Source organism: Phyllobates terribilis, unplaced genomic scaffold (assembly GCF_046119375.1).
Source record: "Phyllobates terribilis strain yellow unplaced genomic scaffold, ASM4611937v1 Scaffold_7__3_contigs__length_470593459, whole genome shotgun sequence".
Lineage (NCBI taxonomy): Eukaryota > Metazoa > Chordata > Amphibia > Anura > Dendrobatidae > Phyllobates > Phyllobates terribilis.
Window position 1 is genome coordinate 114,938,509 of NW_027362767.1, and position 22,089 is coordinate 114,960,597.

The 22,089-nt window shown below is 47.7% G+C and overlaps 1 protein-coding gene across 1 annotated transcript; it reads left to right on the plus strand.

Annotated features, from left to right (window-relative positions):
- The first annotated feature begins 12,343 nt into the window (after nt 1–12,343).
- On the plus strand, nt 12,344–15,781 carry LOC141155390 (DNA damage-regulated autophagy modulator protein 1-like). Its single transcript, XM_073642258.1, has 7 exons — nt 12,344–12,462; nt 13,294–13,361; nt 14,607–14,749; nt 14,928–15,099; nt 15,237–15,292; nt 15,455–15,541; nt 15,701–15,781. Exons 1-7 carry the CDS (start codon nt 12,344–12,346, stop codon nt 15,779–15,781), a joined length of 726 nt encoding a protein of 241 aa, XP_073498359.1.
- Nucleotides 15,782–22,089: the final 6,308 nt, after the last annotated feature.

The following is a 22,089-nucleotide window of genomic DNA, read 5'->3' on the forward strand; positions in this document are numbered from 1 at the left end:
AGAGGGGACATATCACCCTCACATTGAATACATGGGATTAATTATAACTGGGGAAGTGAGACAGAGTGATGACACTTCAACCTCCATTGAAGTAGGATCTCCTGCAATGAACAGGTAATTACAGCAGGGGATTTGCTGAGAGCCAGCCACCAAGTCTAGCATTCGTATACTCAGAGTTGGAGATGTACAATTCCAGAGGCAGGGGCTTCCTCTGTTCAAAAGGAATTATCTCAGACACTTTGGCGCCAGTGGTCAGTGATGAATATTGAGGTTTGTATTGATTCAATATTTATAAGGGATATATTTTCAATGTCATGGCGAAGTGACAAACATAACGCATTAACTCACAGCACTGTAAGGCTGGCATTACACCTCCAACTTAATATCGGGCAGATGGATGATGCTATCCAGTGGTGTAACTAAAGTCCAATTGGCCCACGATGCAAAATTTGGACACCCCCCCCCCCCCACACACACACAACCACCCCCTCCCGCCCCCCGTATGTTCATCAGATGTATGGGCCTTATAGTGTTCTAAATCCTATAAGGACATACGAGTTGCCCTCCCTCCCCCATAATTTAGTAAGGTCCCCCATCCTGGTATATGTATGTCCTCAATCCTGGTATATACAGTGAATTGCGAAAATATTCACCCCCTTGGCTTTTTACCTATTTTATTACATTCCAACCTGTGTTTAAATATTTTTTTAATCTGATTTGTGTGTGATGCATCAGCACTAAATAGTCTAAGTTGATGAAGTGAAATGAGAAAAATATAGGCATAAATAACTAAAAATTGGCATGTGCATATCTATTCACCCCTTTTTCAATGAAGCCCCCTAAAAATTTCTGGTGCAAGCACATGCTTTGTGGAAGGGAGACCACCTGTGTGCAATCTAAGTGTCACATGGTCTGTCAGTATATACACATCTTTCCAGAAAGACCACAGAGGCTGCAACACTATTAAGCAAGAGGCACCACTAACCCTCCTGTGACGTATATACCCCCAGCCCCTCCTGCCAGGTATATGCCACCAGCCCCTCCTGCCAGGTATATACTCCCAGCCCCTCCTGCCAGGTATATGCCCCCAGCCCCTCCTGCCAGGTATATGCCCCCAGCCCTTCCTGCCAGGTATATGCCTCCAGCCCTTCCTGCCAGGTATATACCCCCAGCCCCTCCTGCCAGGTATATGCCCCCAGCCCCTCCTGCCAGGTATATGCCCCCAGCCCCTCCTGCCAGGTATATGCCCCCAGCCCCTCCTGCCAGGTATATGCCTCCAGCCCTTCCTGCAACGTGCCCCCAGTGTCTCCTTTGATGTACAGTTGGTTGCAAAAGTATTCAATCCCCCCTTCTTGGCTTTTTACCTATTTTGTTACATTACAAACTGTGTTTAAATATTTTAGTAATTCAGCTTGTGCGTGATGGATCAGCACTAAATAATCAAAAGTGAGAAAAATATAGGCATAAATAAGTAAAAATTGGCATGTACATATGTATTCACCCCTTTTCCAATGTAGCCCCTAAAAATTTCTGGTGCAAGCAATTATCTTCATAAGTCACATGCTTAGTGAAAGGAAGTCCACCTGTGTGCAATCTAAGTGTCACATGTCTGTAAGTATATACACATTTTTTGAAAGGCCACAGAGGCTGCAACAGCATTAGGCAAGAGGCACCACTAACCAAACACCATGAAGACCAAGGAGATCTCCAAACAAGTTAGAAAAAAAGTTGTTGAGAAGTACAAGTCAGGGGTGGGTTATAAAAAAAATATGCCAATCTCTGATGATCCGCCAGAACACCATCAAATCCATTATCATCAAATGGAAAGAACATGGTACCATTAGAAACCTGCCAAGAGAGGGCCGCCCACCAAAACTCTCAGCCTGTCAATGAGGGCATTAATCAGAGAAGCAGCACAGAGACCAAAGGTAACCCTGAAGGAGCTTCAGAGTTCCCAAGTAGAGACGGGAGTATCTGGCAATACACTCCATAGAGGTGGCCTTCATGGAAGAGTGGGCAGAAAAAAGCCTTTACTTACACACAAAAACTGTAAAGCTCGTTTTGAGTTTACCAAAAGGCATGTGGGAGACTCCCAAAATGTACGCAACAAAGTGCTGTGGTCAGATGAGACCAAAATTGAACTTTTTGGCCACCAAGGTAAACGCTATGTCTAGCACCAAACCAACACAGCTCATCACCCCAAGAACACCATCCCCACAGTGAAACATGATGGTGGCAGCATCATGCTGTGGGGATGTTATTCGGCAGCAAGGACAGGGAAAATGGTCAGAGTCGAGGGGAAGATGAATGGTGCGAAATACAGAGATATTCTTGAGGAAAACCTGCTTCAGTCTGTCAGGGATTTGAGACTGGGACAGAGATTCACCTTCCAACAAGACAATGACCTAAAGCATACTACTAAAGCAACACTCGAGTGGTTTAAGGGGAAATGTGTAACTGTTTTGGAGTGACCTAGTCGAAGTTCAGACTTTCATCCAATTGAGAATCTGGGGTGAGACTTGAAGATTACTGTTAACCAAAATAAACCATCTAGCTTAAATTAGCTGGAGCAGTTTTGCCTTGAGGAATGAGCAAAAATCCCATTGGCAAGATGTGGAAAACTCATAAAGACTTATCCAAAGCGACTTACAGCTGTAATGGCCACAAAAGGAGTCTCTAAAAAGTACTGACTTGAGGGGGTGCACACTGAAGTTTTCAGTTATTTTGTAGATTTTGTGGTTTGCTTCACCATAAAAAGAAAACCAAATGTTCACAGTTGCAGTCATGTTCTTTACATGAACAAATGCAAACCCCACAAAAAAACTGTGAAATTCCAGGCTGTGAGGTAGCAAAACATGAAAAATTCCAACAGGGGGTGAATACTTTCACAAGTCATTGTATGTTACCCACCCACTGGAGCAAACTGAGTGCTTTTAACTCCGAGGCAAGGGTGTGTCAATCAGCAGCAGGAGGGAGGTCACCACTGGGTCCTAAAGGAAGGAAGAAGGTGTCTGTAATGCCAAGCGCAGTGACCTTCTACAGCCAGATCCAAAGCGACTGTCTATTACACCGGACACACCCGTGACACCGTGATGCAACACCCAAATAATTTATTTTAAGGGTGTTTATGATGCCCGTAGGAAATTTTTTTTAGAGGCCTACCTCTAACATTTATGTTATACAGTATGTTCATGTATACCCTCCAGGGGTAAATGTTTTTCAGCCCATGAACTTGGTGCATGGGCATTACCAGTATAGGAGATCCACTCCTTAACAATTTTAACAATGTTTTTTAATGAGGACCTCCTCTATGTCTCTTCAAGGGGGTATTGGAGTGCGTCCAATTTTTTGGCAGCCCTTGCAGTCACATTGCTGGGCATTACCAGCATAGGAGACCCCATTCCTTAATAATGGGAACATTTTTTTAAATGAGGCCCTCCTCTATGTCTGTTCAAAGGTATACTGTTTTTTTTTTCAAATTTTAGACATGCCTTGCAGTTACAGCATATGCAATAACAGTATAAGTTACCCACTCCTTAATAACGGGAACAACAAAGCATAGCCAGCTGATGGCCCTCTAACAATAGTGAGAGTGGACTGCTGGCCCTTTAACAATAGTAAGAGCCGCCTGATGGTCCTATATAAATAAACTTTGTGACATTCAGAGTTCCTCTTTCATAAATGAAACAGGATGTGTCTGATCATGTCTCATGACTAGCCCAGGGGAATGGGGATGACTCGTACCCGGGCCTTTAGCCTGGCCTTTAGGGATGTCGCGGTGGTCGGCTCCCAGGCCCGTACCCTGGGGTCGAACTTTAAAAAGGGGGTTGATATTTGTAAAGTTTATAAAAGAGTTCGTGACGCCACCTGTGGCTTCTGGTGAGGATAACCAGTGCTGCGCAGTCCACTGAGGCTGGTGATAAGGCAGCTGGATGGTATAGCTCCCCACAGGTAGAGCTAGGCCTCAGGGCAGTATAGGAACGGGGATGCAGGACAAAGAGACTCCGCCGGGCCAGAGCAAGAACAGGGACGGACACGATAGTTACTTCAATACCTTTTACTGGTGGAATTTCAGGCACTCCCCGGAGCACTGTAGGGTGAAGGGTGTATGTCCGGATCCTCCCCAATGAGCAGGTTTTGGGCTTCCAGGTTCTTGCTTCTGCGTAGTAAGTTTCTGACCTGCCTGGAGCTAGGCCTAACTTTGTCTCTGTCCTGCGCTGGCTGACCTTGTGGTAGGGCATTCTCTTGGATTACACGCTCCCGACTTACGGGGCCTATGTGTCTCCTGGCTCTGGTACGTACCAGCACTTTAGCGATCCTGGGACCTGTAGTTCTCCAGGGATTCCGGTTTATCTTACTGGGTCGTGGAGATCCCGGCAAGCTTCGGACCCGGTGTCCGGTAACTACTTCTTCGGGGTGAGCTAATTAAGCTCCTCTGCCCCCTATGAACTAACTCTCTACTCCTTTTGCCTTCGGCCTACTCGGACCCTCAATAGGCTACTCACACTAACGGCAGCGTGCCGCGTTTCACCGATCTTATGGCGCCGGCACACCTAAAGCTCACTATTCTGAGCTACAACCGAGTCTGGACTCCACTCTGTATTCAGGCTTGCACCAACTGAACTCTCAGAGGAATTGCTGAGTCACTGAGCTCCACTGCAGACTGACCTGTTTCTGTGTCTCGCTCTGCAGGAACTCATCAACAGACTAACTGCTCTCTGTCGACTCCAGTCTAGACTCACTGCTGCCTGGCTCCACCTTCCCTTATATATCTCCCTAACGGGCTCCCTCTGGTGGTCTGAGGTGGAGATGTGTGAATGGTATGGGGGCCTCTTGTGGAGGAATCCTTCAATACACCCTTCTCGGATTTGTGATACCAAGCACAGCTGGGCTTCACATCTCACATGCCACATGGGCAGATAAAGTAGTAAAATGTTAAAATGACATTTACCAGTGAAAGTATTTTTCACCGTTGAAAGCAATGCAAAAGTGAAAAAATGCTATGTGTGAACATAGGCCAAGGTGTGGAGGAGCATTTTTGGAAGGGATATGTATTTTGCCTTATATACAGTGTAGCATCGGCGTCTCTGCCCCCTGTTAGGCAGAGACACCGTTCCTCTCACCTCTCTGCTCCGTGCTCGGAATCCTCCTCCCGCGCTGCTGGCAGGCACTGTGCTTAGGGCACGCGCGCTCCCTCTCTCTTAAAGGGGACGCGCGCGCCATCCTAAGGAGTCCCCAGCCAATTGCCGGAGGATCTCCCATATATAAGGCACCTCCTCCAAAATGGAGGTGCCCGAGCAAAGTTGTTTGCACTGTGTCTTCCTGTGCTTCAGCCCTCAGGTCCTGCTGCTAGCCTGACTTCTCGTCCTGCCTGCCAGCCTGTTATCCGCCAGTTACCTGCCTGTTACCTGCCTAGTCTGTCAGACCGCTCACCTGGGAGCGTCCACCAGTTACCTACCTTTCACCTGCCTCGTCTGTCAGCCCGCTCACCTGGGAGCGCCCGCCAGTTACCTGTCAGGTATCCGCCTCGTCTGTCTGCTCGCTCTCCTGGGAGCACCTGCTTGCTTTCTGCCAGCCTGCCTGGAGATCCTGCCGTCACTTGCCGTGACCTCCTGCCTGTCTACCCAGAGACTGTCCCCGTCACTTGCCGTGACCACCTGCCTGTCTACCCAGAGACTGTCCCCGTCACTTGCCGTGACCACCTGCCTGTCTACCCAGAGACTGTCCCCGTCACTTGCCGTGACCACCTGCCCGTCTACCCAGAGACTGTCCCCGTCACTTGCCGTGACTACCTGCTTGCCTTCCTTATAAGGACTTCCCCTTTGTATTGCAGATCAGAGGTTCCACCTCAGGGACCCGTTACAGTTTGCTCGGGCCATGGAACCCGGTGGCACCCAAGCTCCCTCACTCTCGGACCTATGCCATGAACTATCCGGTCAGAGGTCCCAACAGGAGTCCATCCTGAGTCACCTGCGTAGTGTTAACTCCCGCCTGGACACACTGACTGCCTCATCGGGAGCTGCTTCCACTCGCACAACTACTACCCCGGCAGCGTCGCTGCCCATCAATACCATGGCATCCCTTCATGGTCCCCGCCTTTCCGCCCTGCTTTGTTTTGGTGGAGACCCCGGCCTGGCTGGGGGCTTCATTAACCAGTGCACCCTGCACTTCGAACTTTTGGCACACCAGTTCACCACCGACCGAGCCAAGGTGGCCTTCATCATGTCCCATCTCACTGGGGAGGCACTGGCCTGGCTAAATCCTCTATGGGAGAGAGGAGACCCCTTGGTGTCCAACTTGCTAGCCTTTCTCACGGCTTTCCGGAAAGTCTTCGACGAACCAGGACGAAAGACCTCTTCTGCCTCCTCTCTGCTACGCCTCCGAAAAGGTTGTCTCACCGTGGGCCAATATGCCATACAGTTCCGTACCCTTGCTTCCGAGCTTGCCTGGGATAACGAGGCCCTGGTGTCCGTCTTCTGGGAGGGCCTATCCGGCCGGATTAAGGATGAACTTGCCGGTCGGGACATTCCAACCACCCTGGATAACTTGGTGACACTTGCCACCCGGATTGACATCCGGTTCCAGGAGCGTACCAAAGAGGTCACCCGTGAGAGGAAGTTTCCCCGCCTTGCTCCTACTTTCCAGAGACCCGTCTCTTCATCTGTAACTCCCCGGGCGCACTCGCCAGAGCCCATGCAGGTCAACCAGACCAAGATGGTCAAAACCCGTCAAGAGTCACGCCGTGCCGAGGGGAGCTGTTTCTACTGTGGCAGTAAGGAGCACCAGATCCGTGCCTGCCCAGAGAGGCCGGGAAACGCCTGTGTCTAGGATCGCTCAGAGAGGTCGTCCTAGACAAGAGTAAACCCTCTCCATCTCTGATGCTGTCGGTCTCTATCATCTGCGGGGAGAACCGTTACTTTGAACTAGCTCAACTTGATTCTGGAGCTGCCAGAAATCTCATTTCTCAGTCCCTGGTAGAGAAATACCGCATTCCCACTAAACCTCTGGCTGAACCCTTATCTATCACATCCGTGGATGGGGGTTTCTTACCGCAACCCATCCAACTCATCACCGAACCCATAACGCTGCAGGTGGGAATGCTGCACTCGGAGAGCATCTTCTTCCATGTTCTACCGGGACTCTCTCTCGCCCTTTTGTTAGGCCTACCTTGGCTCCAGAGACATGCACCTGTGCTGAATTGGCAGACCGGAGAAGTTCTACGCTGGGGGCAGGACTGCCATAAGACTTGTTTAGTTCCTGTTCGTCCTGCTCGTCCCTCTCCTTCTCCAGCCAATCTACCCGTCCTACCGGTCCCTTATTAGTCTTATGCTGATGTTTTCAACAAGAAAGAAGCAGAGACATTACCCCCTCATAGACAATAAAATTGCCCAATCGACCTGGTACCCGGCGCTACTCCACCCCGTGGGCGTATTTACCCGTTGTCCGCTGCCGAGACCCGGGCCATGTCTGAATACATCGAGGAAAATCTGGCCCGGGGATTTATCCGGAAATCTACCTCCCCGGCGGGAGCAGGCTTCTTCTTCGTTAAAAAAAAAAAGATGGTTCACTCCGTCCCTGTATTGACTATAGAGGTCTTAACCGGATCACAGTGAAGAATAAATACCCCCTTCCGCTCATTCCTGAATTATTTGACCGTCTGAGGGGTGCCAGAATCTTCACCAAGCTGGATCTCCGTGGGGCGTATAACCTGGTCCGTATCCGTCAGGGGGATGAATGGAAGACGGCATTCAACACCCGGGACGGCCACTATGAATACCTCGTAATGCCCTTCGGCCTCTGTAATGCTCCTGCCGTCTTTCAAGAGTTGGTCAATGACATCTTCCGGGACCTTCTCTACTCCTGCGTGGTGGTGTACCTGGACGACATCTTGATCTTCTCTCCGGATCTTCCCACACACCAGAGGGACGTTCGTCAAGTCCTGCTCAGGCTCAGGCAAAACCACCTCTACCCAAAATTTGACAAGTGCCTCTTTGAGCAGACCTCGCTTCCATTTCTGGGCTACGTCATCTCCCAGACCGGCCTACGAATGGATCCTGAGAAACTTTCTGCCATCCTGAAGTGGCCCCGACCGGAGGGGTTGAAGGCTATTCAGCGGTTCCTGGGCTTCGCCAACTACTACCGCCTCTTCATTCCGCACTTCTCTTCCAGGACTGCCCCTATCTCTGCTCTCACCTGTAAGGGCGCTAGTCCCAAAGAATGGCCGCCTGAGGCAGAGGAGGCCTTCCTTTCTTTGAAACAAGCTTTCTCCTCCGCTTCTGTGCTGCACCGTCCGGACTGCAACAAACAATTCTTCTTAGAAGTAGATGCTTCCTCCTCCGGAGCCGGAGCGGTACTCACCCAAAAGTCGTCATCCGGGAGAATGGTAACCTGCGGCTTCTTCTCCAAACTCTTCTCCTCGTCTGAGCGCAATTATTCTATAGGAGACCGAGAATTGTTAGCCGTTAAGTTGGCACTGGAGGAGTGGCGTTACTTGCTCGAGGGGGCTCTTCATCCGGTAATAATTTATACGGACCACAAAAACTTGGCTTACCTCCAGAGTGCCCAAAGACTTAACCCGCGCCAGGCCCGATGGTCCTTGTTCTTCGCCCGCTTTGATTTCATTCTTCATTTCCACCCGGCAGACAAAAATATCAAAGCCAATGCCTTGTCCCGATCCTTTCTGTCCTCCGATCTTGAGGAGGAGCCAAAGCACATCATCGACCCCGCCAAGGTAATGCAGGTGGCCCCCGTAGATCTGAATCGTCTTCCACCCGGTAAGACGTTCGTGACAGTACCTGATCGTGAGAAGGTTCTGCACTGGGGACATTCGTCTAAGATAGCCGGCCATGCTGGCCAGAAGAAGACCCTCCAGCTTATTACCCAGCATTACTGGTGGCCTACCCTGCGCAAGGAGGTAATAGACTTTGTCTCGGCCTGTGCGTCCTGCGCTCGCAACAAGGTTCCTAGACATCTGCCAGCCGGCCGCCTTCTGCCTCTTCCCGTACCTGCTGCCCCGTGGCAGCATATAGCCATGGACTTTATAACGGATCTCCCTGTCTCTGCTGGATGTACGGTCATTTGGGTGGTCGCTGACCGCTTCTCTAAGATGGCTCACTTCATTCCCCTGCCGGGTCTTCCGTCGGCATCTGAGTTGGTTAAGGACTTTATTCATCATATTTTCCGTCTCCATGGTCTTCCTCTCCACATCGTGTCCAATCGAGGGGTTCAGTTCACCTCTCGCTTCTGGAGAGCCACGTGTAAATTGCTGGGGGTCACCTTGGACTTCTCTTCTGCTTATCACCCACAGTCCAATGGTCAAGTAGAGCGGATCAACCAAACCAGTTACCTCCGGCACTTTGTTAATGCCCATCATTCCGACTGGGTGCATTTTTTACCATGGGCCGAATTCTCCTATAATAATCACGAGAGTGAATCCTTTTCCAAATCCCAGTTTTTTACAGTCTACGGTCAAAATCCCCGGATCCCGTTTCCTGTCTCCACCTCCGTGGACAACCCGGCCGCGGAGTCTCTTGTTAGCAAATTCTCCTCCATTTGGGAGAGTACCAGATCCGCACTTCAGTCCTCCGAGCGGATGAAGAAACAAGCTGACAAAAGACGTCTGGATCCGCCCCAATTCCGTCCTGGAGATAAAGTCTGGCTCTCGTTCAAATATGTCCGGCTCAAGATTCCTTCCTACAAGTTAGGGCCCCGGTTCATCAGCTCACTGGAAGTTATCAAGCAAATCAACCCGGTGGCCTATAAATTGAAACTCCTGGCCAACTTGCGGATCCCCAACGCCTTCCATGTATCTCTCCTCAAACCCGTGGTACTTAACTCTTTTTCCAAGTCTACAGGTACGCCTCCTGCTCCGGTCTCCGCTGAAGATGAGTTTGAGGTAGAGAGCATTCTGGCCATCAAGAAGGTAAGAGGAAAGACCTTTTTCTAGTGGATTGGAAGGGGTTTGGTCCTGAGGAGAGAACATGGGAGCCCCGGGAGAACATCCATGCCCCGCTCATCCTTGATAAATGTCTCTCTGGCCTAAAAAAGGGGGGGCCTAAAGGGGGGGCACTGTAGCATTGGCGTCTCTGCCCCCTGCTAGGCAGAGACGCCGTTCTCGTCACCTCTCTGCTTCGTGCTCGGCGTCCTCCTCCCGCGCTGCTGGCAGCACGCGCTGCTTCCCAGGCACTGTGCTTAGGGCGCGCGCGCACTCCCTCTCTCTTAAAGGGGCCGCGCGCGCCGTCCTAAGGAGTCCCCGGCCAATTGCCGGAGGATCTCCCATATATAAGGCACCTCCTCCAAAATGGAGGCGCCCGAGCAAAGTTGTTTGCACTGTGTCTTCCTGTGCTTCAGCCCTCAGGTCCCGCTGCTAGCCTGACTTCTCGTCCTGCCTGCCAGCCTGTTACACGCCAGTTACCTGCCTAGTCTGTCAGACCGCTCACCTGGGAGCGTCCACCAGTTACCTACCTGTCACCTGCCTCGTCTGTCAGACCGCTAACCTGGGAGCATCCACCAGTTACCTGCCTGTTACCTGCTGTCTCCGTCAGCCCGCTCACCTGGGAGCGCCTGCCAGTTACCTGTCAGGTATCCGCCTCGTCTGTCTGCCCGCTCTCCTGGAAGCACCTGCTTGCTTTCTGCCAACCTGCCTGGAGATCCTGCCGTCACTTGCCGTGACCTCCTGCCTGTCTACCCAGAGACTGTCCCCGTCACTTGCTGTGACCACCTGCCTGTCTACCCAGAGACTGTCCCCGTCACTTGCCGTGACCACCTGCCTGTCTACCCAGAGACTGTCCCCGTCACTTGCTGTGACTACCTGCTCGTCTACCCAGAGACAGTCCCCGTCACTTGCCGTGACTACCTGCTTGCCTTCCCCGGGAGCCACACGCTTCCTTACAAGGACTTCCCCTTTGTATTGCAGCTCAGAGGTTCCATCTCCCGGACCCGTTACATACAAGTCATTACCCTGCAAAGGATGTTGCTTAACATCTTTTTCCAGGAGAATCCATTTTGATTTAGTTTTCGTATGTTTTATTGTGAGTCCGTAAAAGTGGCGTAATACCTCTGACAACATTGTTCACAGCAGTGACCTGGGAGTCAGAGATGCTTCCAGAAGTCTTCCCCATGCTGTCCCCATGTCATTTGAGCACTGTTCCCATCGATTTGGGCAATTTTTAGGCCCTTTGCAGACCGCCAGGAGTGCTGCCAGAAAAATGCTCGAGTTTCCTATAGACTTACATTGGGCTCGTTGCTCGACTCGAGCAATGAGCATTTTAGTGCTCGCTCATCACTAGTGCTATCCCATTAAATGATGTTTATATTAAAGTAAACGTGACACCTGATACATGTTGCTCAATCCATAGACAGCTTGTGACCTCATAGCGTTTCAGAGTAAAACATATCTGGCTGATGTTGCACAGACAATGCCTGATACATGCTGCCTACAGATTGGGCAACATGCATCGTATGTAAGGTTCATTTTAAGTAGGCACGATTTCTTCAAATAACTACTAAGCAGGTGCTATCACTTTAAATGATGGTTATACTATAAGGTCACTAAGTTAAATGATGATTATACTAGGTGAGCACTATCCCTTTAAGTGATGTTTATTCTAGGTTGATGCTATACTTTTACTAAGTGGGCATTATCCCTTTAAATGAGGCTTATACTAAGTAGGTGCTATCCCTTTAAATGATGGCTGTAGTAAGGGGGCGCTATCCCTTTAAATTACTTGAACTTTTTTACTTTGCGCCAAATTAATGAATCGAGTGTGAATTTGGCACAAAAAATGGCAACTAATATCCCAGAACATAAAAGGAAAGTGAAAAACCGCAAATGATGAATTTGGGCCGAGTAGATTTAAAGAAGGGTTTTAAAGAGCAGAAAGTGTCTGTGAAGGCGCCGGATACTGGAGCTGCACTCTTGTTGGGAAACTTGTAACATCCTCTCAATACATATCTGGTGGTAGTATGTAATCTTGTAAATTAATAGAATAATAGGAGTTATTACACTACAATGTGCTGGATATACTCATAGAATATGTAAATTGTGAAAAAATCTACAATACCAAGCAGCAATCAGATCCAGGCTGCCTGAGTGATGATGCAACAATGAGGTGATCACCCATGACATCACAGAAGCCTTGTGACATCATCAAGTTCTAAGCCTATTAAACCTCTGGCTGATACTACCTCAGCCTTCTTATCTGTGTATACAGAGAAAGAGACAGACGGAGAGAGAGATAGAGAGAGAGAGAGAGAGAGATAGAGAGAGAGAGAGAGAGAGAGAGAGAGAGAGAGAGAGAGAGAGAGAGAGTAGAAGCTTTCGCTTGGCTAATCATCTTCCATCATGGAGATCCGGGGTTTGGCATTATTGCCCATCTTGTGGATCTTATGGACGCTATTGGGCCTCTGTGTCCTAGCTGCCCTGACTATAATCTCAGGGCACAATAAATATCCTTACATCAGGTAAGAGGGTACTGGGAAATAGTTCTGTAGTATCATTTTATATTATTTTTGTATTAAGTCATGGAATGTTCTAATTATATTATTATTATTTCCTGGAATGTTCTTATTGCATTATAATTAGTACATTATTAACCCCTTCAGCCATATGAGGGATTGTTTATAGCCGGATGAATCGTATTTGTGAATGACGCCATTAACTTTACTATATAATGTAAAAGAATACAGAAAAAAAATTCAAGTGTACTGATACTGCGGGAAAAAGCGTTTTTGTAGTTTTTTGCTTTGTTTTTACAGCATTCATTGTGTGGTAAAAATGACCTTGTCCAATTTCTTTATTATTTTAGTGTTGCAAACATTTTCCCCGTTTGTGTCGCTAATTGTTGAGATCCATGACTTTAGAAATTTCCCACTGATTATGCTGTATGAGGCCTTCAATTGATATTTTTGATCTATTTCTGGTGTTTGAATTTTTTTTCTCTTTGTGGTATTTACCGATCAGTTTCATTAATTTCATATTTTGAAAGATTTGACTTTTACGGACGCACAAAACAAAATATGTTTATTTTCTTAATAACCTTTTTTAATAAGGGAAAATGGAAATAATTTGAATTTTTATGTTTTTTTTACATTTTTATATTTTTTAAAACTTCAGTCTCCTCCAGGAGACTTGATCATCTGATGTTTTTACTGCATTCAGTCTGATAACTTTCCTCTCATGTACCCTTGGCTTCAATTTGTGTCTGATCAAAACATATAATTTAGGACAATTATACATGACAATTACTCCACTTGTGTTCTAATTATTCTTAATATTTTCCTTATCTTTTGCAGTGATACGGGAAAACAATACCCAGAATCTGTGATCTACACAGTCATTTTCATGGTTAATTCCATTCTTGGTAAGTAAATGCTGCATCCTGTAGGAATAAATCATCATGAAAAGCTCCACAATTCTGTGCTCAGAGGTGACATTAAAGGGGTACTCTGGGACTAGAAGATTGATAACCCATTAATATCAGATAGGTGGGCTTCTGGGTCTGATACTCCGCTGTTTAACTGATTTAAGGGGTCTTTTCGTTCTTTTGCCAGTGGTAATTACTGGTACTGACGGTTTTGGCAGCTCAGTCCCAGTAAAGTATATTAGACACAGCTGTAATACCAGGCACAACCCCCATCAAAACTAAGGATCTGTGCCCGATCAGCCATGAAAGTTCTGTGGACTCCCTTAAATAATTATTAACTTTTATAATCCATCAATTTGATATAAGGATAGTCTATTAAAGTCCCAGATAACTCCTTTAAATCTCTAAACCTCTAACAGGAAAAATATATTTTTGTACCGTGTTAGCCAGTAGATAGAAAAATATTTAGATTTGAGAGTCCTCAGTGGTTGATACCTTTTAATGGCTAACTGAAAAGATGGTAACAAATTGCAAGCTTTCCAGACTACTCAGGTTTCTTCATGAGGCATAGTAAAACACAAAATCTGAAGAGTCACATATTTATACACAGCAGGACACAGAAATAATGTAATAGATGAGACAAGTGACATAAAGCAGAGTTATTACTATTGGAGAGAGATAAACACAGTTGTGGCCATAAATATTGGACTAGTTTATAGATAACGAGTGTGAAAGTTTTATTATCCTGTGATTGAGGTCTGGTCCAGGGTTGTGATGACCCCACAGGTCTGAGGACCACATTCCTTAGTTGATGTAGAATGCCATAAATCCAGGCAACACATTCATTCCTGCTCTGAAGGTGTCAAAGGTTGTCATGAGTTTATATTCCCAAAGTTTTCTGTCACTCTGAAATTTTAAGTTACCTTTTAATACCAGTAATTTCATGTCCTTGATGCTGTGATCAGGGATACAAAAATGTTTGGCCACAGGTAGATCTATTCTTTTTTCGTGTATAAATATGTGACTCTTCCGATTCTGTGTTATACTATGCCTGATGAAGAAACCTGAGTAGTCTGGAAAGCTTGCAATCTGTTACCATCTTTTCAGTTAGCCATTAAAAGGTATCACTCTCAAATCTAAATATTTTTAAACCTCTAACAATCATGGTGCATTCTTAAGATCAGGTTTTCTACAGCAGTGGTATAGAAATATCTGGTTGATAACTTGCTTTGTGTATTTCAGGAGCTGGCATCGCTTACATCCAGTATAGGTTCATGATTATTCAGTCTGAGCCATCGGAGAAGCGGTATATCATCTGCCAGAAAAGCCTTCTCATCGTTGGATGGATCGTGTGCATTGGGACCGCGGTTAATGCTGTATATTCGGTTAGTTATTAGGTTTTATATAAAGTCTCCAGTAATACTCAGGACCTCAGGCTCAGTATAACACATACTATGGTGACTACCTGGAGTCCAGTATATTACAGTGGGGCGGACCTTGCTCTTATGTATTCTCACATCTCCAAGATGACCTTATTAATGACACTCATATTTCTTTTCGTAGGTGAAAACCAACCCTACAGCCCACAGGATCGGTGCAGGAATGCCTTTTTTTCTTCTTGCCATGTACAACTTATGTCAATCTGTGTACCTGTACAAGAGATCCTTCAGCAGCCGGTGCATCTGCCACTTTAGACTGGCAGCAACTTTGATGACAATTCTGTCATTGCTTATATGTATCCTTTTCTAAATAATTCAGTGTGTTTAGGTGTGTAAGGTGTGCTCCATTGTGACCATTATTTCATTGGTCAGTCATGATTATAGGAAACACTAATAACAACATTCTGGTACTTTTCTTAACACGTCCTTCCAGTTGCTGTAAATCTGTGCGCCATCTTCTTCCAGCTATGCAATGGCCTCTGTATGACGGTAAGTTTATTTCACGTTTCACCATTTTGCATAATTCACTAGTGTCCTGTGTAAAAGTAAATGATAAACTCTCGGTGTACAAGTCATCCTTCCATCTCATTCCATGCCAGACAGATGCATTGGTGAGTATAGTCCGGTAATAACGTTCTCTATCTTCTGCAGATCTTCTATATGACCGGCATGATAGCTGAGTGGACAGGATTAGTCGGCCTGGTAATGCACCAACTTACAAATTATACCGATTTCCAGGTGAGTAAATGACGTGTGAAGGTCTTATAAGCACCAAAACTGTTTCAGTTAAAGATTTGTTACATTGAAAAATTCAATTGCTTATATAAAATAGATGATGACAGAGATGCCACAGTTCAATGATTCCTAATAATAAATGTATTTTCTTCTTTTCCTTAGAGTTTGTCTTTAAAGATCTCCAGAGAAGGTGTCACCATCTGTCTAAGGGAAAAGAACCAGACCTTCAAAATGCCCGTATAAAGTCCAAAGGGTAAGAACTATGGCTGGAACGACATAAAGACAACTCAAACCATCTGTGCTGGATCATAACATCTTCCTGCAAGTCGGATAAAGGGAAATGAAGACCTGACCCCTAAGACCTGCAGCAGGACAAGGAGCGGGTGATTCCACAGAAGCTGGCCATTTACATGTAGGTCACTGTGGTTATCTGCACGGATCAAAATTACCATCAATTTTGTAATGTGATGGGAAATTACAAAGTCAATTGTTGAATACCACTCATGGTACCAGAATGGCCCTGCAGATGCACTTCTTCTGGAAGATGGACAGAACCAGAAATGAGAAGAAGTTAGGAGCAAAGCAGGTACCGAAGAGTAAAGAAATGAGTGATCCATCATGGAAGAGATGGACATCAATAACAACAATGTCCCGGGACACAAAGCAGCAGAACTCATCAGCCATTGTGATTGCTGGAGTACTGAAGAACATTTAGAATATCTAGAGCCGTCCTACTGGGACAATTAAAATGGCCTTGATGCCATAATGCCCCTGCATAGTGCAACATCAACATGCTCTATAGATGGTGCTAAACCATCTCTATGGCTATGAATGTGGCTTATTTTACCAAAGGCAGGATGCGCAGGCTAACTCTTCAGAATGAATTCATTTTGGATTCCTTTTACATAAATATATATATATATATTTTAGTTTCAAAAGTGTTTTATTAATTTTAACTTTAATAAACATAGTTGCCAATGAGCAAAACATAATCCCCACGCAGGGGGTCAAGATATATTCTTGTACATAAAATATGAATATTTTTTGTGAGGTTTATTATAAAACAGAAGATTAACACATTCTAAGGGGAGGGATCGAAAAAAAGAATAGGAGACAAGAATAGAGGATAAATATAGCATTACCAATCAATTATTCCTTAATCTAAATAAATTGGTAAGTATATAGGAAAGATCAATCGCTAAAGTTAGCATTGTCATGGAGATATAATTATAGCCTGACTTACGTTCTGATCATGTTGTGAGTCCATCCATGGAGTCCATGTATTCAAAAAAGTTTCTAGAAAGTCCGTTTTGGTAGCATCAATTCTTTCATATAGCATTATTGTATTTATTCTATCTTTAACAATATTTATTGACAAAGCTGTAGATTTCCATTGTGATGCTATATGAATTCTGGCTGCCATGGTAATAAAATGTATTAGACGAAAAGTTTTATTGGAAATTCCACTGGCTTGTCTCCGAGTAACATGACAGTAGGGCTACATTTAATGGACTTTCCTGAGACCCTCGAGACTAGAGCCTTAACCTGCATCCACCTGATATGTTTCATGTCTCCCAATATATTGCACCCTCTAAAGCAGGGGTCTCAAACACGCGGCCCTCCGGCTGCTTCTTGCGGCCCGCAGGCACAGACCCCGTAACTATCGCGGCTCTCTCCAGCAGCCGCCATCAGCGCTTCAGTTCAGTGTATTGCCGCGCAGAGACCGACTCTCTGCACAGCAATACCAGTGTCAGCCAGCAGCTGACCTCTGCGTCCCAGCGCAGCGGTGTATGACGTCACTGCCATGCGCAGATGTCAGCTGCTGGCCTCTGATTGGCCGGCTGCTGACACTGGTATTGCTGTGCAGAGAGCCGGTCTCTGCACGGCAATACACTGCATTACAGCGCTGATGTCAGCAGCTGCTGGAGAGAGCCGCGATTGTTACGGGGTCTGTGCCTGCGGGCCACAGGTGCAGAAAGGACGCCGAGGGAACAGAGGACAGGTGAGAATCTTTTTTTTTTTTTCCCTCTGTCGTGTGATACAGCACAGGAGACCAGTGCTCAGCATGGGGGGGGGGCACTGTGTGCAGTATCAGGGGACGGGGACCCTGAGCGCAGTATGGGGGGATGGGGACCCTGAGCGCAGTATGGGGGGACGGGGACCCTGAGAGCAGTATGGTGAGGGAGGGGGACCCTCAGTACAGTATGGGGGGACGGGGACCCTGAGCGCTGTATGGGGGGGGGAGGGACCCTGAGCGCAGTATAGGGGAACGGGGACCCTGTGCACAGTATGGGGGGGGACGGGACATGTCTGCAACATGGGGACCTGGATGGGGGACATGTCTGCAACATTAGGACCAGGATGGGGGACCATGTCTGCAATATGAAGACCATGTCTGCAATATGGGCGACCTGGATGGGGGACCATGTCTGCAATATGGGGGACCATGTCTGCAATATGGGGGACCTGGAGGGGAGACCATGTCTGCAATATGGGGGACCTGGAGGGGAGACCATGTCTGCAATATGGGGGACCTGGAGGGGAGACCATGTCTGCAATATGGGGGACCTGGATGGGAGACCATGTCTGCAATATGGGGGACCTGGAAGGGAGACCATGTCTGCAATATGGGGGACCTGGATGGGAGACCATGTCTGCAATATGGGGGCCTTGGAGGGGAGACCATGTCTGCAATATGCTGGACCTGGAGGGGAGACCATGTCTGCAATATGCTGGACCTGGAGGGGAGACCATGTCTGCAATATGGGGGACCTGGAGGGGAGACCATGTCTGCAATATGGGGGCCTTGGAGGGGAGACCATGTCTGCAATATGGGGGACCTGGAGGGGAGACCATGTCTGCAATATGCTGGACCTGGAGGGGAGACCATGTCTGCAATATGCTGGAACTGGAGGGGAGACCATGTCTGCAATATGGGGGCCTTGGAGGGGAGACCATGTCTGCAATATGGGGGACCTGGAGGGGAGACCATGTCTGCAATATGGGGGACCCGGAGGGGAGACCATGTCTGCAATATGGGGGACCCGGAGGGGAGACCATGTCTGCAATATGGGGGACCTGGAGGGGAGACCATGTCTGCAATATGCTGGACCTGGAGGGGAGATCATGTCTGCAATATGGGAGACCTGGAGGGGAGACCATGTCTGCAATATGGGGAACCTGGAGGGGAGACCATGTCTGCAATATGGGGGACCTGGAAGGGAGACCATGTCTGCAATATGGGGGACCTGGAAGGGAGACCATGTCTGCAATATGGGGGACCTGGAGGGGAGACCATGTCTGCAATATGGGGGACCTGGATGGGAGACCATGTCTGCAATATGGGGGACCTGGATGGGAGACCATGTCTGCAATGGGGGCCTTGGAGGGGAGACCATGTCTGCAATATGGGGGCCTTGGAGGGGAGACCATGTCTGCAATATGCTGGATCTGGAGGGGAGACCATGTCTGCAATATGCTGGACCTGGAGGGGAGACCATGTCTGAAATATGGGGGCCCTGGAGGGGAGACCATGACTGCAATATGGGGGACCCGGAGGGGAGACCATGTCTGCAATATGGGGGACCCGGAGGGGAGACCATGTCTGCAATATGGGGGACCCGGAGGGGAGACCATGTCTGCAATATGGGGGACCCGGAGGGGAGACCATGTCTGCAATATGGGGGACCCGGAGGGGAGACCATGTCTGCAATATGGGGGACCTGGAGGGGAGACCATGTCTGCAATATGGGGGACCTGGATGGGAGACCATGTCTGCAATATGGGGGACCTGGATGGGAGACCATGTCTGCAATATGGGAGACCTGGAAGGGAGACCATGTCTGCAATATGGGGGCCTTGGAGGGGAGACCATGTCTGCAATATGCTGGACCTGGAGGGGAGACCATGTCTGCAATATGCTGGACCTGGAGGGGAGACCATGTCTGCAATATGGGGGACCTGGAGGGGAGACCATGTCTGCAATATGGGGGCCTTGGAGGGGAGACCATGTCTGCAATATGCTGGACCTGGAGGGGAGACCATGTCTGCAATATGCTGGACCTGGAGGGGAGACCATGTCTGCAATATGGGGGCCTTGGGGGGAGACCATGTCTGCAATATGGGGGACCTGGAGGGGAGACCATGTCTGCAATATGGGGGACCCGGAGGGGAGACCATGTCTGCAATATGGGGGACCCGGAGGGGAGACCATGTCTGCAATATGGGGGACCCGGAGGGGAGATCATGTCTGCAATATGGGGGACCTGGAGGGGAGACCATGTCTGCAATATGGGGGACCTGGAGGGGAGACCATGTCTGCAATATGGGGGACCTGGAGGGGAGACCATGTCTGCAAGATGAGGACCAGTTCAAAAGGTGTATAGAAAATAAAATGGTATCACTAAAAATGTCACTTTGTCATGTAAATAATGCGGCCCCCCAAATTAAATGTTTTTCCGTGTGCGGCCCATATGCCCAGCTGAGTTTGAGACCCCTGCTCTACACAGTGCTGAAGAACGCTCTGTCCCTGTCCATGACATCATCCCTCACAGTAGAAGCTCCATTCCAGTCACAGAACTGCTGGCAGGATGCAAAAAGAGAGAGGATGCTATAACAGAGAGGACGCCATAACAGAGAGGACGCCATAACAGAGAGGACGCCATAACAGAGAGGACGCCATAACAGAGAGGACGCCATAACAGAGAGGACGCCATAACAGAGAGGACGCCATAACAGAGAGGACGCCATAACAGAGAGGACGCCATAACAGAGAGGACGCCATAACAGAGAGGACGCCATAACAGAGAGGACGCCATAACAGAGAGGACGCCATAACAGAGAGGACGCCATAACAGAGAGGACGCCATAACAGAGAGGACGCCATAACAGAGAGGACGCCATAACAGAGAGGACGCCATAACAGAGAGGACGCCATAACAGAGAGGACGCCATAACAGAGAGGACGCCATAACAGAGAGGACGCCATAACAGAGAGGACGCCATAACAGAGAGGACGCCATAACAGAGAGGACGCCATAACAGAGAGGACGCCATAACAGAGAGGACGCCATAACAGAGAGGACGCCATAACAGAGAGGACGCCATAACAGAGAGGACGCCATAACAGAGAGGACGCCATAACAGAGAGGACGCCATAACAGAGAGGACGCCATAACAGAGAGGACGCAATAACAGAGAGGACGCCATAACAGAGAGGACGCCATAACAGAGAGGACGCCATAACAGAGAGGACGCCATAACAGAGAGGACGCCATAACAGAGAGGACGCCATAACAGAGAGGACGCCATAACAGAGAGGACGCCATAACAGAGAGGACGCAATAACAGAGAGGACGCAATAACAGAGAGGACGCAATAACAGAGAGGACGCCATAACAGAGAGGACGCCATAACAGAGAGGACGCCATAACAGAGAGGACGCCATAACAGAGAGGACGCCATAACAGAGAGGACGCAATAACAGAGAGGATGCAATAACAGAGGATTTGTTCCTGAGAAGCCAGGAGCTGGAACTACTTGAGCATGGTTCCAACCGAAGGCTAAATTGAGCCTGGAGAGTGATCTGAGGAGGTGATATGTGCAAAACGGGGCAGATGTAAAAATAGGTTATACTAGCAAAAATAAATGGAATATATAAAACCACATTGTGATACTGAGAAAAAGCATTTAAAGTGAGTCTGTCACCCCCTAAAGCCAGTTTAAACTAATCAGATGATCATGTAAGTGACCATGCCTCGATAATAATCATGTCTGATGCCTCATACCTGATTAGTTTATGTTAATTATCTAGAAAATTATCTTTAATACATCTGGAAATTTGGGTGCTCGGTGCACCTTTTGTATGGCCAAAACTTTCAGTGCAGTGTTCTTCCGGCCCTCCTCCTCCTCCTCCTCCTCCGCTGATTGACAGCACTATCTGAACTGAAAACTCAGTCGTGCTTGTATATACTAACCTTGGGGCTGCAATCTCTTTCTTTGGGATCAGTATTCTTGGACCCAAACACACTAGATTGTGGTACCTTTTACTCTTGTCCTTGGTTTAAGGTACCAGCGCGTTCCCATGGGGAGTGGGCACAATCCATATGACTGTACAGTGGCTTTATACGAGTGGCGTATTCTCCATCATACAGCATGTAATACAGTATATACCTCAATTCTTTTTTTCAGAGTTTCACATGCAAAACAAAAGGGGAGACACACACCGAGGTTAAAAAAGAGCTCCATTGGGTAACATACTATAGGTGACCTGTCTGATCATTTCCATTCTCACTAATTCATACAAGTAAATGTATAAGTACCAGAAAATAAAAGAATTATCAAATTGTGGTAGACTACACATTCTTATGCAAATAAAAAAAGACAGGCAGAACTTACTTATTTTTGTGAATTTATTGTAATCAACCAACATCTGAACCATTACAAGTAGTGAGGTTGTGTCTACTGAACATTAACAAAGAACAAGCAAATTGCAACAGGCGTGGAAACGTATGAAGCAGATGCATCTTGGGGAACATGTGGGACCCCCGCCT